The following is a 13016-nucleotide window of genomic DNA, read 5'->3' as shown; positions in this document are numbered from 1 at the left end:
ACCTTCCTTCTTGCAGTTGTACACCTGCGATTTGAAATCTGGAAGGCTCCCTCCTCTTCCAGTCTCTAGGAAGACTCCATTGCTGACTTTGGACCGAATTGCCAGGCAGACCTGGGTTTCAGATGCCCCTGATTTCTATCGCCAAGCGGGCTAAAGGAGGGTCTCTTACCATTGCAGAGGAAGCTGGACTCTAAACCCACACCCCCGTTCCACGGAAAGGTCCTCTTCTGGAGATGGGGGCTGAGCTCGTTTCTGTATCTTAAATTGGGGTAAAAGAAGACTCTTCCCCTAGGGTGACAGCCTGGGTTGAAGGAAAAAGCCTGATTCTAGCATGGGGGTGGGGGCAGATGCTGCCCAACTAGTGGGGTGCTCTGTGGCAAGTAACGGAGACCCCTTGACTCATCTGAGAAATGGGCGGGGGCAGGGGGTGGGGGGACGACACACGGGGCACCTCCAGCCTCCTGGATGAACAGGCACCAGGCTGTTTTCTCCCCAGCCTGGTGAAGGCCCTGCCTCCGGCCACTCCCTCCAGCTCAGCCTCTGGCTTCTTCATTTATTTCCTCTCTATTCACACCAGCCCTGTCAAGGAGAATTGCTGCTTTGTGCGGATGAGGTTGCAGCCACTCAGAGAGAGGTTCAGGGACTTGCCTGTGACTCCTGACCCTTGGCTAAGGCCAGTGCTGGGATGGGTTCGCTCATTCATTCTCCCAGCTGTCTGCGAGGCCTCTGTCCAGATGTCTCTACGAATTTCACATTTCCTTTTTGTCTTGCTTCCTCTCTCCTCTCCCCCTCCTTTCCTTCCAGCCCCTTCCATCTAGGTGCTGAACCTGACGCAGCTTTGAACACCAGTCCCACAAGTGCGCTGGCCATGATGCTTTGCGGGGGGTGGGGGTGGGGGGGGGCCCCCGGGGACGACAGTGGTTTGTTAATCTGAATTCTTGGGGCAGATGGGAAGGGGCAGCTATGAGTGACAGATGAGGGGGAGAGGGGATAGGAGCATTGTGAAGGAGGCCCCAGGCTCAGTGGGAAGTGAGGCCCTTGCTTCAGAACTCACAGAGGGCTAGGGAGACAGCAGACCCATAGGAAAAGGGGTGCACTGCAGCCAAGAGACTGAACATTCTGGAATATCCCTCTCTTGAATAGCCCTGAACTTAAGAAGAGCCATCAGCAGCTTCTCCCTCTAGCCTCTGCTGCTAACACTAGGAAACTATCCAAAGGCAAGTGCTAGGAAATAACCTCATAAGCCTCAGGGAGGAACCAGCCTCTCCCCTGGCCCCCCCCCACTCCCCCCAGGATGGGGGCTGGACCTAAACAAACCCGCCCCCTTTACAGTCCTGGCCTGTCCCAGGCCGAGATCAGAGGAATTCATGGAACCAAAGGAGCAGACACAGCAAGGGCCAGGGCCTAGAGTTGGACAAAGGAGCAAGTGCTCAGGAGCTCTCAGGGAGAGGTCAGTCTGAGCAGGGTCCCTACCACCTCTGCCTGGAGGGCCCCTGCTGATTAGTATGACCAAAGAAACATAGCCTAGTGAGGGACAGTTCCTGCTGCTGCTGCTGCTGCTGCTGCTGCTGATCTCTCAGAAGTTGTCTCCAGGAAGGAACCCTGCTAAACTGCAGGTTGAACTAGGGGCCATAACTCCCTGAATTCCCCCAGGCATGGGGCCCAGAATAGGTAAGTGCAAGTAAAGGAAGGGAGGGAACTGGGAGGGAGCTGCGGGGGGGGGGGGGGGTCACCTGTCAAGGATGGGACCACATACAGTGCCTCCGTGGGAGACCAAGCCTGAGGCTCAGTTCTGCACAGAGCAACCTATCTATCGGTCTGTGGAACAGACTGAATGAGAGGGAGGGGAGGGGCGCTCTTTACTCAGCTGGAGGCAGGGAGCCCAGCCAACACCCCTGATTAGCTAGAGACTCAAGACCTTAGAAAGGCAGGCCTGCCCAGTTCCGTCAAGCTGATCCCCCTCACGCCGCCCCGCCCCACCCCACCCCACCCCACCCCCGCATGCGCCCCCTCACAGTGTGAGGGAGCCAATGTAGAGATGAATGGACAAAGCAGAGAACTACAGAGAAGGAGAGAGAGAGAGAGAGAGAGAGAGAGAGAGAGAGAGAGAGAGAGAGAGAGAGAGAGAGAGCGCAAAGAGTCACAAGGACCTGCGGGTATTAGCAAGGACAGCCAGCAGGCTGGGAGGGTGACAGGGAAGACCTGGAGAGAGAAGGAAAGCATTGTGAGCCAGAAAGGCAGGAAACCACCAACCCGCAGGGACAAACGCCCAAGGGACTGACATGACCCTTAGGATCCACCCAGAGAGAGGCCTATGGACACTTACCTGGGGTGGATGGTAGTAGCCTATGAGGGAGGCTAGAAGGAAAGGTCTGGAAGTATCAAACCAATGAGATGGACTAAGGAAAAGCACCAAGTGGCTAGGACAGAGTGACAGACAGACCCACCAGTGACAGTGGAGTAACCCTTGGCCTCCCTGCTGCTCCCTGTCTGTTGCAGTGTTGGCCTCACACCTACCCAGGCAAGGCCAGGCTTGCTCCCAGGAAGCCACAATGAAGGCTTTAGGCCAAGCAGATTCAGCAATGTGGCAGGCACAGCTTGGGGACCCTGGTATACCAGGAAAGGTGGGGATGGATGCTTCCTCTCAGGAGGCCTCATAGGAGAGAGGAGGGTGAGGTCAGGTTTGGGAGGGGGAATGGGGGGGAGAGGTGGGCCAGGGGGGTACTTCGAGAGGAGTGGGGGAGGGTTGAGGTTTATTTTTCATTTGGTGACACAGGGTTTTGATTGTAGGCCAGGCTGTTCTCTGGTCTCTGCCTCCAGTGTTCAGGGATCACAGGTGGGTACCACTGAACCTGGCATAGGAGGATGGTTTCAGTAGGTTTATGGGCCATTGACAAACCAAACTCCCATTCATCTTCTGGGAAAAGCTAGCCTCTCCCCCCCCCCCCCCCCATTCTGCACCTGCCCCGGCTCTGGCTTCTCTAACTGATTCCTGACACACATATACCAGGAAGCTGACCCAAGTCCTTGAACTGAGTCACCCAGAAGCCCCCTCCAGCTGTGCTTCCTCAGCCTCCCTCGGGGCTATGGCCAGGCTCAGTACAGTGGGTGACCCCCAGTCTTCAAAGAGTCTAGGGCCAGCTGTTCCACTAGGGATAGACACCAAAGGGGACTGAGAGTCAGGCGTGTCTCCCACAGAGCAACCTGTCAACTCGCATGTGCCCTTAGGCCCACACAGTCTCCTATCAGGTAGGGAGGAGACTAATGTCCCCACACCATCCCAGTGGGGTGCAGGGAAGCCTCTCTCTCTGGCCTCTACACCCTTGCCCGGAGAGTCCCTGCCCACTGCCTTTTCTTGGGAAACTTGACACTTCCAAAGCCTCCGTGAGGACTTTCCTCCAAACTAGAGGAAGGCCCTGTTGGCCACAGTGCACCATGACACAGACACTCCTGTACTTCTTTCCCTGGACACTTACCTGGGGTGGATGGTAGTGGCCTATGAGGAAGGCTAGAGGGGAAAGGTCTGGAAGTATCTGAAACCAATGGGATGGCCCTTCCTTGTTCTAGGTGTGGCTACCGTTGCTTGCTAGATGTGGCCCTCTGTGTTCAGATGAGGTCTTTCCAGGGCACATACGGAGTTGAGTGAGAGAACCATATGCCTCTTGTTCAAATCCCAGCTCTGCCCCCATGGACTGTAGGAGAGCTCAGGGAAATCTTCCCTTTTTTCTAATAGGTGAGGAGGTGGATACTCAGAGAGGGCAAGTGACTTGCCCCAAGGTCACCAGCACCTATCCAGCAGAACATTGATTCCCCCTAATACTAAGGCTCTCTCCTCTCTGTCACTTGCCTGGGACACTCTCTTTCTTCCTCATGCCATACTGGTGAACTCTGGCCTACCTTGTATACTTCTCCATTGGCTCCCCACAAAGGGAATTATTTTCTGGGTGTCACTGACTAGGGAGCAGATGTGTGTGTGTGGGGGGGGGTGGTCTGTGAGTTACTTCCCCATGACTAGTAATAAGAAGTGTCAGATGGTGAGCTGGCCTTGACTTTAGCATAGGGTCATACTGTCAGTCAGTGCCCACTCGGCCTGCCCTCTATCCCTTTCAAGGACTCAGTTCCTCCATGCTCACAGTAGGTGGCAGGGACAGTCCCTGGGGGTCCCCTGTTGTGTTTATAAGCTTGGTCCGTGGAGGGGGCAGCAGAGCAGAGGCCTTTCTGCAGGGACTGTCTGAGCCTCTATATCAGTATGGGGGAATTCAAGCATGCAGGGGGAGGCACTAGAATGGTGCTGTGCCCTCACAGCCTGCAGCCAAGGCCTGGCAATGGTTCTGGAACATGATGGAAGGGACCCACTTCAGCAGGCTAAGGCTTGGCGGGACGAGGCTTAATTCCATCCATTCCTGAGGCCTTGGACCCAGCCAGGACTGGAGAGTAAATAAACAGCTGTGTCCGGGTCCCAGCTTTGTGATGTCCATCTGTGGAGTCAGAAACCCAAGCCATGTGACTAAAACTGCTGAAGCTTTGGAAGCTCATGGTATAGGCCTGTCATGCCAGCCTCCTGGGAGGCTGGGTCAGCAGGAGTGAACGTTCAGCCTGGTGAACTATCTCAGTAACTGAACTCATGCCTAGCATGCTCAGGGCCCTGAGTTCTATGTTCTATGCCCAAGATCACAGAAAATATAAAGGAAAAAAAAAAAAAAAACAGAGAGAGAGAGAGAGATCAAGCTGAAATATATCCTCACATAAGAGTAGATAAAGCTAATTGGTTTTCTAATTTCAACTGTCAAGTTTTTCTTTTCCTTTTTTGTGGTGGGTAAGTGCATTAAAAATGTAATTGGGTCAGGTGTGGTGGTGCACGCTTTTAATCCCAGCACTCAGGAGGCAGAGGCAGGCATATCGCTGTGAGTTCGAGGCCAGCCTGGTCTACAAAAGTGAGTCTAGGACAGCCAAGGATACACAGAAAGACCCTGTCTGGAAAAAACAAAATAAACAAACAAAAAGTAATTGATAATGAATGTGTAAAACTCTTCCTTTTTTTTCTTTTATTTTTTTTGTTTTTTTTGAGATAGGGTTTCTCTGTGTAGCCTTGGCTGTCCTGGAGTTACTAAATAAACCAGGCTGGCCTTGAACTCACAGTGATCTGCCTGCCTCTGCCTCTCAAGTGCTGGGATTAAAGGCGCGCGCCACCACGCCCAGCTATACAACCCTTTCTGGAGCAAAGCTCTACGGCTTCAGAATGACTAACGTCAAATTGTCAAATTGTGTTGACATTCACTGACATGTGCAGTTTGGGATTGGGCAAGTATTTGAGTGACTGTTTTAATCTAACTGTGCGATGTTTTTGTTTGTAATTTCATTACAATAAAGTGGGGGGGGTTGTTTTTAAAATAATAATGAAAAGAATTTTTTAAAAAAATTTAAAGCCAATGTTTGAAATAGGCACAGTCGGCCAGCAGCTGGGAAGGGTAGTCTACACCCAGATGGGATAGAGAACAGGATTCTAGAGAAGGGAGTACCACAAGGCCTGAACAGAACGTACATTCTAGAAAGGCAAATGGACTGGGCATGTTTGTGGGCTTGGTGAGCAATCAGACTAAGGGTGGAGGTCACGGGGAGATAGCTCAGAACATTAAGCCAAGGCCAACAAGACTTTGACACAAACAGATCCTGTGAGAGTTAGACATATGTAGTAGCTTAGAGGCCGTTGGGGCTATAGATGGATGTGAGGAGCCTAGTGGTCATGCTTCTGGGATCTGCGTGCCCTGGGACTACTCGCCAGAACCCTACTCCTGTGTCACAGTTCTGTGAGTCCAAGTCAGACTTCTAACCAGTTTACAAATGAGGAAAACAAGTCCGAAGCACCAGTGACCTGTGACCTCAGGTCACGCATCCGGTCAAAGGCAGACCCTGTGATAGCCAAGTCTGGACTCTCAGTGGGTTTCCTTTAGTCCTCTTTCTTTAGAATCACAATGAAGGCTCCCAGGTGTCCAGCCCCTGCCTGGTCCTCATTGGGGATGACCTTGTGTGCCACAGCTGAGCCTTGCTAAGACCCCCACACTCGGCCTGTTATGCAAGAATGAGTGAATGGATAACTTGTGACATTAGTTCAAGTACCGAGAATGACCGATGAGCTTTGGCTGTGAGCATGCGCAGGCAGCATGACCTTGGGCCAATAGCTTCTTGTTTAGATCTAAGGAAACTGCCCTGCTTCCCCCTGGGACCCTTCTCTCAGGACCCCCCCTCCCCAAGCTCCAGGCTCTATTTTTAAGGTCATCATGAGTTTAGATGGGGGTAGTCATGGCCAGAACTGGGAACAGAAAGTCCCAACGCAGGGTCCCTGACCTAGCTTGGAAACCACCAAAGTGTCTGACTCCCTCATCCTGACAGACCTCCCGCAAAAAAACACACACACAAAAAAATAACAGCTAGACTTCAAGATCCTTTTCCTGCTGGTAGACCACCCAAGGGTCCTTCCAGAAGGAATTTCCCAAAAAATGACAGCCAAGGCCAATTCCAGGCTGAAGACTCCCTCCCCACTTTCTGCCTCAGACTCCACCTCCTTCACAGTGCTGGGCTGTGACACACTAGAAGAAGCTGGAGCTTCAGGCCCCCACAGTCACCCTATATCACCATGGCCACCCCCACCTGTAGCCCAGGCTTCAGTCTTGTCAGCTATCACATGTGGATGAGCTTGACTGAGCAAGCTTGCTTTTCAGCTGGGCTGGGGCTGAGAAGTGATGGCCTGAGGAGGAAAGCCAGCCCGTCAGGGGCGCAGCATATGTAAAGGCTGAGTGAGAGACAGAACATAATTAATTTGGAGAATGGCGGGACTCTATTGAGCTAGAGGATTATGTTCTATAGGAGTGAGTAGATGATGCTTTAGGCTCTCAGGGGCCTTGAACTTGTGACTGGGAGTCTGGACCCCTGGTGCAGAGGAGTGTGGGGAGAAGGGAGGGGGATTTGCCATTGAGGTCTGCAGAATAACAACAGGCCCAGGGTGTTTCCTGTGAGACTGGCAGCGAAGGAAACTGAGGCTTAGGCTTTTAAAAGGCCACCTAAGGTCACGGGGTTCGATGCTGCACACACCACTTTTTGAATCCAAGGTCTTCTGTTTTGTGCGGTTCGGCAGAGGTACGACCTGGTCTATCTAGACCGGCCGGCCACAGCACAGCACTGCTCTGGAGTTTACCTAACCAGGCTGATAAAGAGTAAGAGAGTGGTCAGCTGACCGCAGCTGGAAAGAGCTGTGGAAACTGCATCGTGAGAGACACAAATGGCTCCAGCAAGGGAGAAAGACCAACCTGAGAGCTGGGCTGGAGGAGGCCAGGGCTCCCTCCGGAGAGGGTTAGCCACCCTGAGCTTCTCCCAGCTCACACCTCTGGAAAGGGGTCTGCCACCATCTGGAGGGATGGGATAGCTCAGCCGCTATCCACCAACTAGATGCCACCCTTCCCAGCCTCAGACACTGTGCCATTAGTGCTGGGAGCTGGGAGCTTTACCAGTAACACTGGTCCACTATCCTGAAAAGTGGGTGTGTGGTGGAGGTCCCCTCTCTTCTCTGCTCTCAATTGGGGCACAGGGTAGGACAGGTTCAGACACTAGCTTGTTAACATCAGCCTCGCGTGCTTTGAGATCCCCTAGACATGTGTCCCCAGCTTGTGCCTTTTACCTGGAGGCATGATCTCAAGTCCAATGCTGAGCACACTGCCATTCCATCCTCCCGGCTCTCAGTGACCAAGCCAATTACAACAGTACACCGAGATGGAAATCCAGCTTCTCCCAGCTTCTCCCAGCTTCTCTCAGCTTCTCCTGCCCCATTCCCTGGTCCCTCAAACCTCTCCAGCTCCACACCTCTTTTGTGCTTCAGCCTCGCCACCTTCATTCTCTGTCGACCTTTATACTTTCACGCCCCTGCCTTTTTCCGTTTCTTCTTCTGAGAAGCCTTCCAGCACCTTCTATGCCAGGCTGAGATTTCTCTGCTCTTTCTATATCCTTGCCAGACTTGCTGTCATAACCTTGGGCACATGTCCCTGAGTCTGAGTTTGAGGTTCTTTTTTTTATTATTTATTGCTACGTTTATTTAATGTGTGCATGTGTGTACCCCACGGTGCACTTGACAGTGCATTTCTGGAGGTCAGAGAACAGCTTGCAGGAGCCTGTTTTTCTCCTTCTAATGTGGTTCTAGAGTAGAAAAGGAAGTAAGTGACTTTCTCATGGAGCCTTTTCACTGGCCCTGGAATGAGTCTTTACTCTCTCTTCAGGAACCAACAGAGCACCACCTCTGTGGTGGCCATGGCGATTCTGGATAGGTTCTGGGCTCTTTTGGCCTGTTTACCTAACTCAGGAATCCTGTCCAGGTGGCTCTCAAGCCCAGTGTTCCTGGGCAGACAAGAGAGCCCACAGACAGGTGTCAAGGGGCCCAGGAAATGGACAATGGCCCACCCACTGCTGAGGCTCCAGCAGGGCGAACTGCTCTGAGCAGGCACAGCACTGGACACAGCTGAGTCCTCTCAGAGGCTCTGCCTGCTACATCTGTTGATCTTTCAAGACAAAAACAAAAACCTGCAGTTTGATGGGAAATTTCCTGATTTTTTTTTTTTTTTTAGTGCTGGCAACTCATTTAAAAACATTCAGCAAGCCAGCATTTTGCAGGCCTCAAAACAAGTCCTGGGCCAGAAGCATCTCCAGGCACATCAAGTCCAGAGGATACCGTTTGCCTAAAGAAACAGCACTGAATGGAAGACTCAGGCCAGGGTTTCTCCATCACAACCTCTGCCTTTTTACGCATCTTGTGTGCTGGTCCCTTTGATGACCTGGCAGGGTGTATTTGTGTGGGTGGCACAGCGTGTGTGGAGGGGGTAAGGGGTGGGTGGGCGGGCTGACTCTTCTTGTACACCAAAGTTAGAAAAAGTAAAAGCAAGTAGATCCTGAGATGCAGCTGAAGAATGCAGGAACTTGGAGTAGAGGCAGTGTGGAGACTGGAGGTGGGGGGCGCAGGCTCAGAGGATGGGGGATGGGAGTGGGGGTGGGCTTCCGGTAGAGGCTGTGCTACTTCCTGCATCAGATGAAAGTAAGTAAGCTAAGCCTTCCACAGGCAGGAAATAAGTTATTCTGAGGCCCTGATGGCCAGACTTGCAAACAAACTAGCTGGTGAGTTTGGGGCTGACAAAGGTGGCCTCAGTGAGTCTCTTTGAAGTTCCCTCCCAGTGGGAGGGAAGCAAGCTCATTGTACTTGTCTTACTGATGCTAGGAGGATTGGTCCAGATGCAGCCACCAAGTACCGGGATCTCCATGGCCCTAGGTCTGATTTTCTGTACTGGCCAGAATATTCTGTACGGAGTATCATGTCTTGACTCTCTCAGATTCTGCCTTGGCATTTCTCGACAACTGTTGTTGTAATTCTCCAGAAAGTTCCAACCCAGGCTTTGGTTGTGGATCCCAGAGCTGAGGCCCTCATACTGTGGTTCCTTGGGCTTAGGCCCTCTCAACTTTCTCCTCCACTTTTCCTTGCCTCACCTTTTCGGGCCACAGAAAGAAACACTTGACTGACCAGTGAGCTGACCCACAAGCTACAGAACGAGCTGGTAAGGTGGCAGATGGCAGTATAGCCACCTTTGACAACTCACAGAAGCGAAGCTGGGCCAGAATAAGACACCCGGGACTGTCATTATATTCGTTCCAAGGCCATCAGTGCAGATCTGATGGCTGACATCAGCGGCCCAGGAGTCAGACAGGTCTGGGCTCGCATCCAAGTCACTTCTGGGACCCTGGATGCCACTTCTTCTTCAAGTCTGTTTGCTCACAGGCATCCCAAGCCCTAGTAGCATGCTCTGTGGTTGTGAGGATACAAGCACGCCCAACACAGCCCTGGGTACTGGGTACCACTCACTCTGCAGTAACTCTTGCTTCCCCTCAGATCAAGATGGAACACACTAGCTGGACATGGTAACACATGTCTTTAATCCCAGCACTCAGGAAGCAGAGGCAACAGATCTCTGAGAGTTCGAGACCCAGCGTGGTCTGCATAGTAAATTTCAGGCCAGCCAGGTCTACATTGTGAGACCCTGTCTCAAAAACAAAAACAAACCCAAACCCAAAAAAGAAAGAAGAAAGGAAGGAAGGAAGGAAGGAAAGAAATCACCCAGAAAGCACTGTTCCTCGTGGGGCCTTCAATGACCACCCACCATTGCCCACAGTGGCCAACTTCTGCCCAGCTCTCTGGTTCTATATGTAAGAAGAACTTGTTGCTTGATGGGAGCAGACATTAGCAGAGCAGGTGGTGTGTCACGGCAGGACAGAGAGCTGACTGCAGGGTGGACTCTCTGCCAGGGAAGAGAGAGCCATGTAGTGAGCACACGCCATAGGCTGTGTCAACACAAGACATGACCAACCTGACCTCCCAATGAAGTGATGCTTATTGTGAGCCACAGCTAAGACACTGCAAGTGCTACTCTCTGCTTTGGCTGAAACCCAGCCAGAGTGGAGAACTGGAAATTTGCTTTAAAAGCCTTCAGTGTAGTGGGGGGAAGGATGGCCAGAAACCTGAGAAGGTTTAGCTAAGAGTTGGGGTGGCGGTTTAGGATTGGTGGGAACTATAGAAAGCTGCGGACTTGGGGCAAGAGGGATCTAAGACTCTGTGGAATGGCATGGTAATGAACAGGCATGATAGTGCACACAAGGGATGCCAGCACTCAAGAGGCTGAGGCAGGAGGCTTGCAACTCTGAGGTTGTCTTGGACTACATGGTAAGACCCTGTTGATAGGACAGAAAAGGGAAGGGGATGGGAGGGAAGAGAAAGGAGTGGAGGGGGAAAGAGAGGAAGGAGAGAGAAAATAAAGAGAAGGGAACAAGAGGGAAGGAAGAAAGGAAAGGATAGAGGGAGAGAAGAAAGGGAGGTCTGGGGTGGGGAGCCGGTTCAGAGGGAGGGACCTGTGGGCCAGTATTCCATTAGTGGGGGCTTCCTTGACGAGTGGATCAGATGAATGAAGTCCCATACTGAACTGTTTAACCATTTTCTTGGACTGGACAAACTAGGAAGAGAAAAAGATGCTTCTGAAGACCAGAGAACAGCAGGGCCATGCTGATGGGGACTGGTAGTGATTGTAGAGACTATAGTGTGCAGGTCCAATGTGCAGGTGGGCACATTGGGCAAGTAAGCTGGTTGGGCCCTCGTGGGTGCCTTCTGCACTAGGGAGGAGGGGCTGCTGTCCCTGCACTGGATGTGAGAAGCCACAGGGACCTGAATCTAAGGCTACATGGCTGAACTGCGGCTTGTGCTCTGTCTTCGTTAGGGTCACGATTGCCGTGACAAAACACCATGACTGAAAAGCAAGTTGGGGAGGAAAGGGTTTAATTCGGCTTACACTTCCATATTGCTGTTCATCATCGCAGGAGTCAGGACAGGAACTCAAACAGGGCAGGAACCTGGAGGCAGGGGCTGATGCAGAGGCCACGGAGGAGTGCTGCTTACTGTCTTGCTTCCCATGGCTTGCTCAGCCTGGGTTTCTCATAGAACCCAGGAGAGCCAACTCAAGGAAGAAACCACCAACAATGGCCTGGGCCCTCCTTACCACTCATTAATTAAGAAAATGCCCTACAGCTGGATCTTATGGAGGCATTTTCTCGATTAAGATTCCCTCCTTTTCGATATCTCTAGTTTGTGCGTCAAGTGGACATCAGACTAGCCAGCATATGCTCCAAACTTGGGTCACCACCTCTAGGGCTATTGAGTGTACTCAGGGAGAAGATTTCCGTTCTCTGGATCTTGTGGTTGACTGGAACCTGGATGCAACAAGGAGAAAGATGTTAATCTACCAACAGATTATGGCTCTGCCAGAACAAAGAGCACTTGCAAGCAGGAGGCGGCTCCACTGAGGTGTGCTGTCTAGGACATCTTGAAAGATTTATCTGGAATTAGCGGGAAATGGCTCTTGGTGGGTGCCAGTCAGAAGGCCAGTCCTGGCAGACACCTACCTGCCTTGTGGGCCTGAGGCAGCAGAGCAGAGGTTTTTCTGCCTTCGATGATCCTGGCTTCATGCCTGAAATACTCTGACAAAAGACGGATTGGCCAGATAAGCAGCAACGTAGAAGTATTTAAAGTTCACAAGTTATGGGAGTCTCCAGTAGAAAACATGAAGAAATGGAGAAGTGTGTTTGTGTGTGTGTGTGTGTGTGTGTGTGTGTGTGTGTGTGTGTGTGTGTGTGTTTATATGCTGGGTCTGATGAAATATCTCATTGTGGAGGGGCACAATTGGGTAAATGGGGTATGGCGTCATGGTGACAAACTGAGGAAGGGGGACTTAGGCAAGCCTGCTTCAAATGGCAGGGGATGGAGAAGGTCATGGAGTAAGTTGCCTAGATCGCTGACCTACTGTGAGGAGGGGAATCTGACTTCTGCTGTTTTCTCCATCATCAATGTGCCCCATACTTGGTAGCAGTGTCCCCTAAGTCCTGTCTGTAGATACTGTTATTGGCAACTGTAAGCTGAGGAAGCTGGGGCTCAGAACGGTCAAGAGACATTTTCAGGCTCACCATGGAGGCTTGCAGGGTGCTGGGAGTCCAACTCTAGCTTGAGGAAGCCTGTACTCTGCTCTCCAGTTTTTCAGAGTTGCCTTTTGCAATCTGACCCCGGGAGGTACTAGGGGTTGGGAACACAGTACTGAACCTTCCTAGAAAAGAGTGACCGGAGAGAGAGGGAGGACCAGGCTGGTCTCTAAACTATTGCCCCTTGCCGTGTGGCTGTAGCTAGCCTGAGCATGGGGCAGAGCAGCCTTGCACCAGAGGCTTGCACCAAACAGCTCCCAGGAAGCAGTTTTGGCTGGCAGCTGTTCAGAGAGGCTCACTGCTCTCAGAGTCCAGATCATATTGCTGTTTTTCTTCCCCCAACCAGAGAGAGTAGAGCTTCGGACTTTGTGCACCAGAAATAGACATTTCACTAACAGATACAATAAGCCAGGAGGGGACTTTGAGCCTTGGCGGAGGAGGCCCCCGGGGTGGATGGAAGCTTCAGGAAG

General features: G+C 52.0%; 1 protein-coding gene across 2 annotated transcripts in view; it reads left to right on the top strand.

Moving 5' to 3' along the window:
* Window positions 1-1021: 1021 nt before the first annotated feature.
* The window catches only part of SLCO2B1 (solute carrier organic anion transporter family member 2B1), a 48093-nt gene continuing 36098 nt past the window's right edge, over window positions 1022-13016 (top strand). Inside the window, exon 1 of one of the 2 annotated variants that reach the window (XM_084773993.1) lies at window positions 1022-1671. In XM_084773993.1, the coding sequence (XP_084630119.1) occupies window positions 1656-1671 (16 nt within the window). In that variant the 5' untranslated portion in view covers window positions 1022-1655. The remainder of the gene's footprint in view (window positions 1672-13016) is intronic. The other variant, XM_084773992.1, reaches the window with a different exon arrangement.

The sequence above is a fragment of the Acomys minous genome, assembly GCF_964271855.1.
Source record: "Acomys minous genome assembly, chromosome: 2".
NCBI classification, from domain to species: Eukaryota; Metazoa; Chordata; class Mammalia; order Rodentia; family Muridae; genus Acomys; species Acomys minous.
The sequence above is the reverse complement of the archived record's forward strand: the minus strand, read 5'-3'. Positions and strand labels throughout refer to the sequence as shown.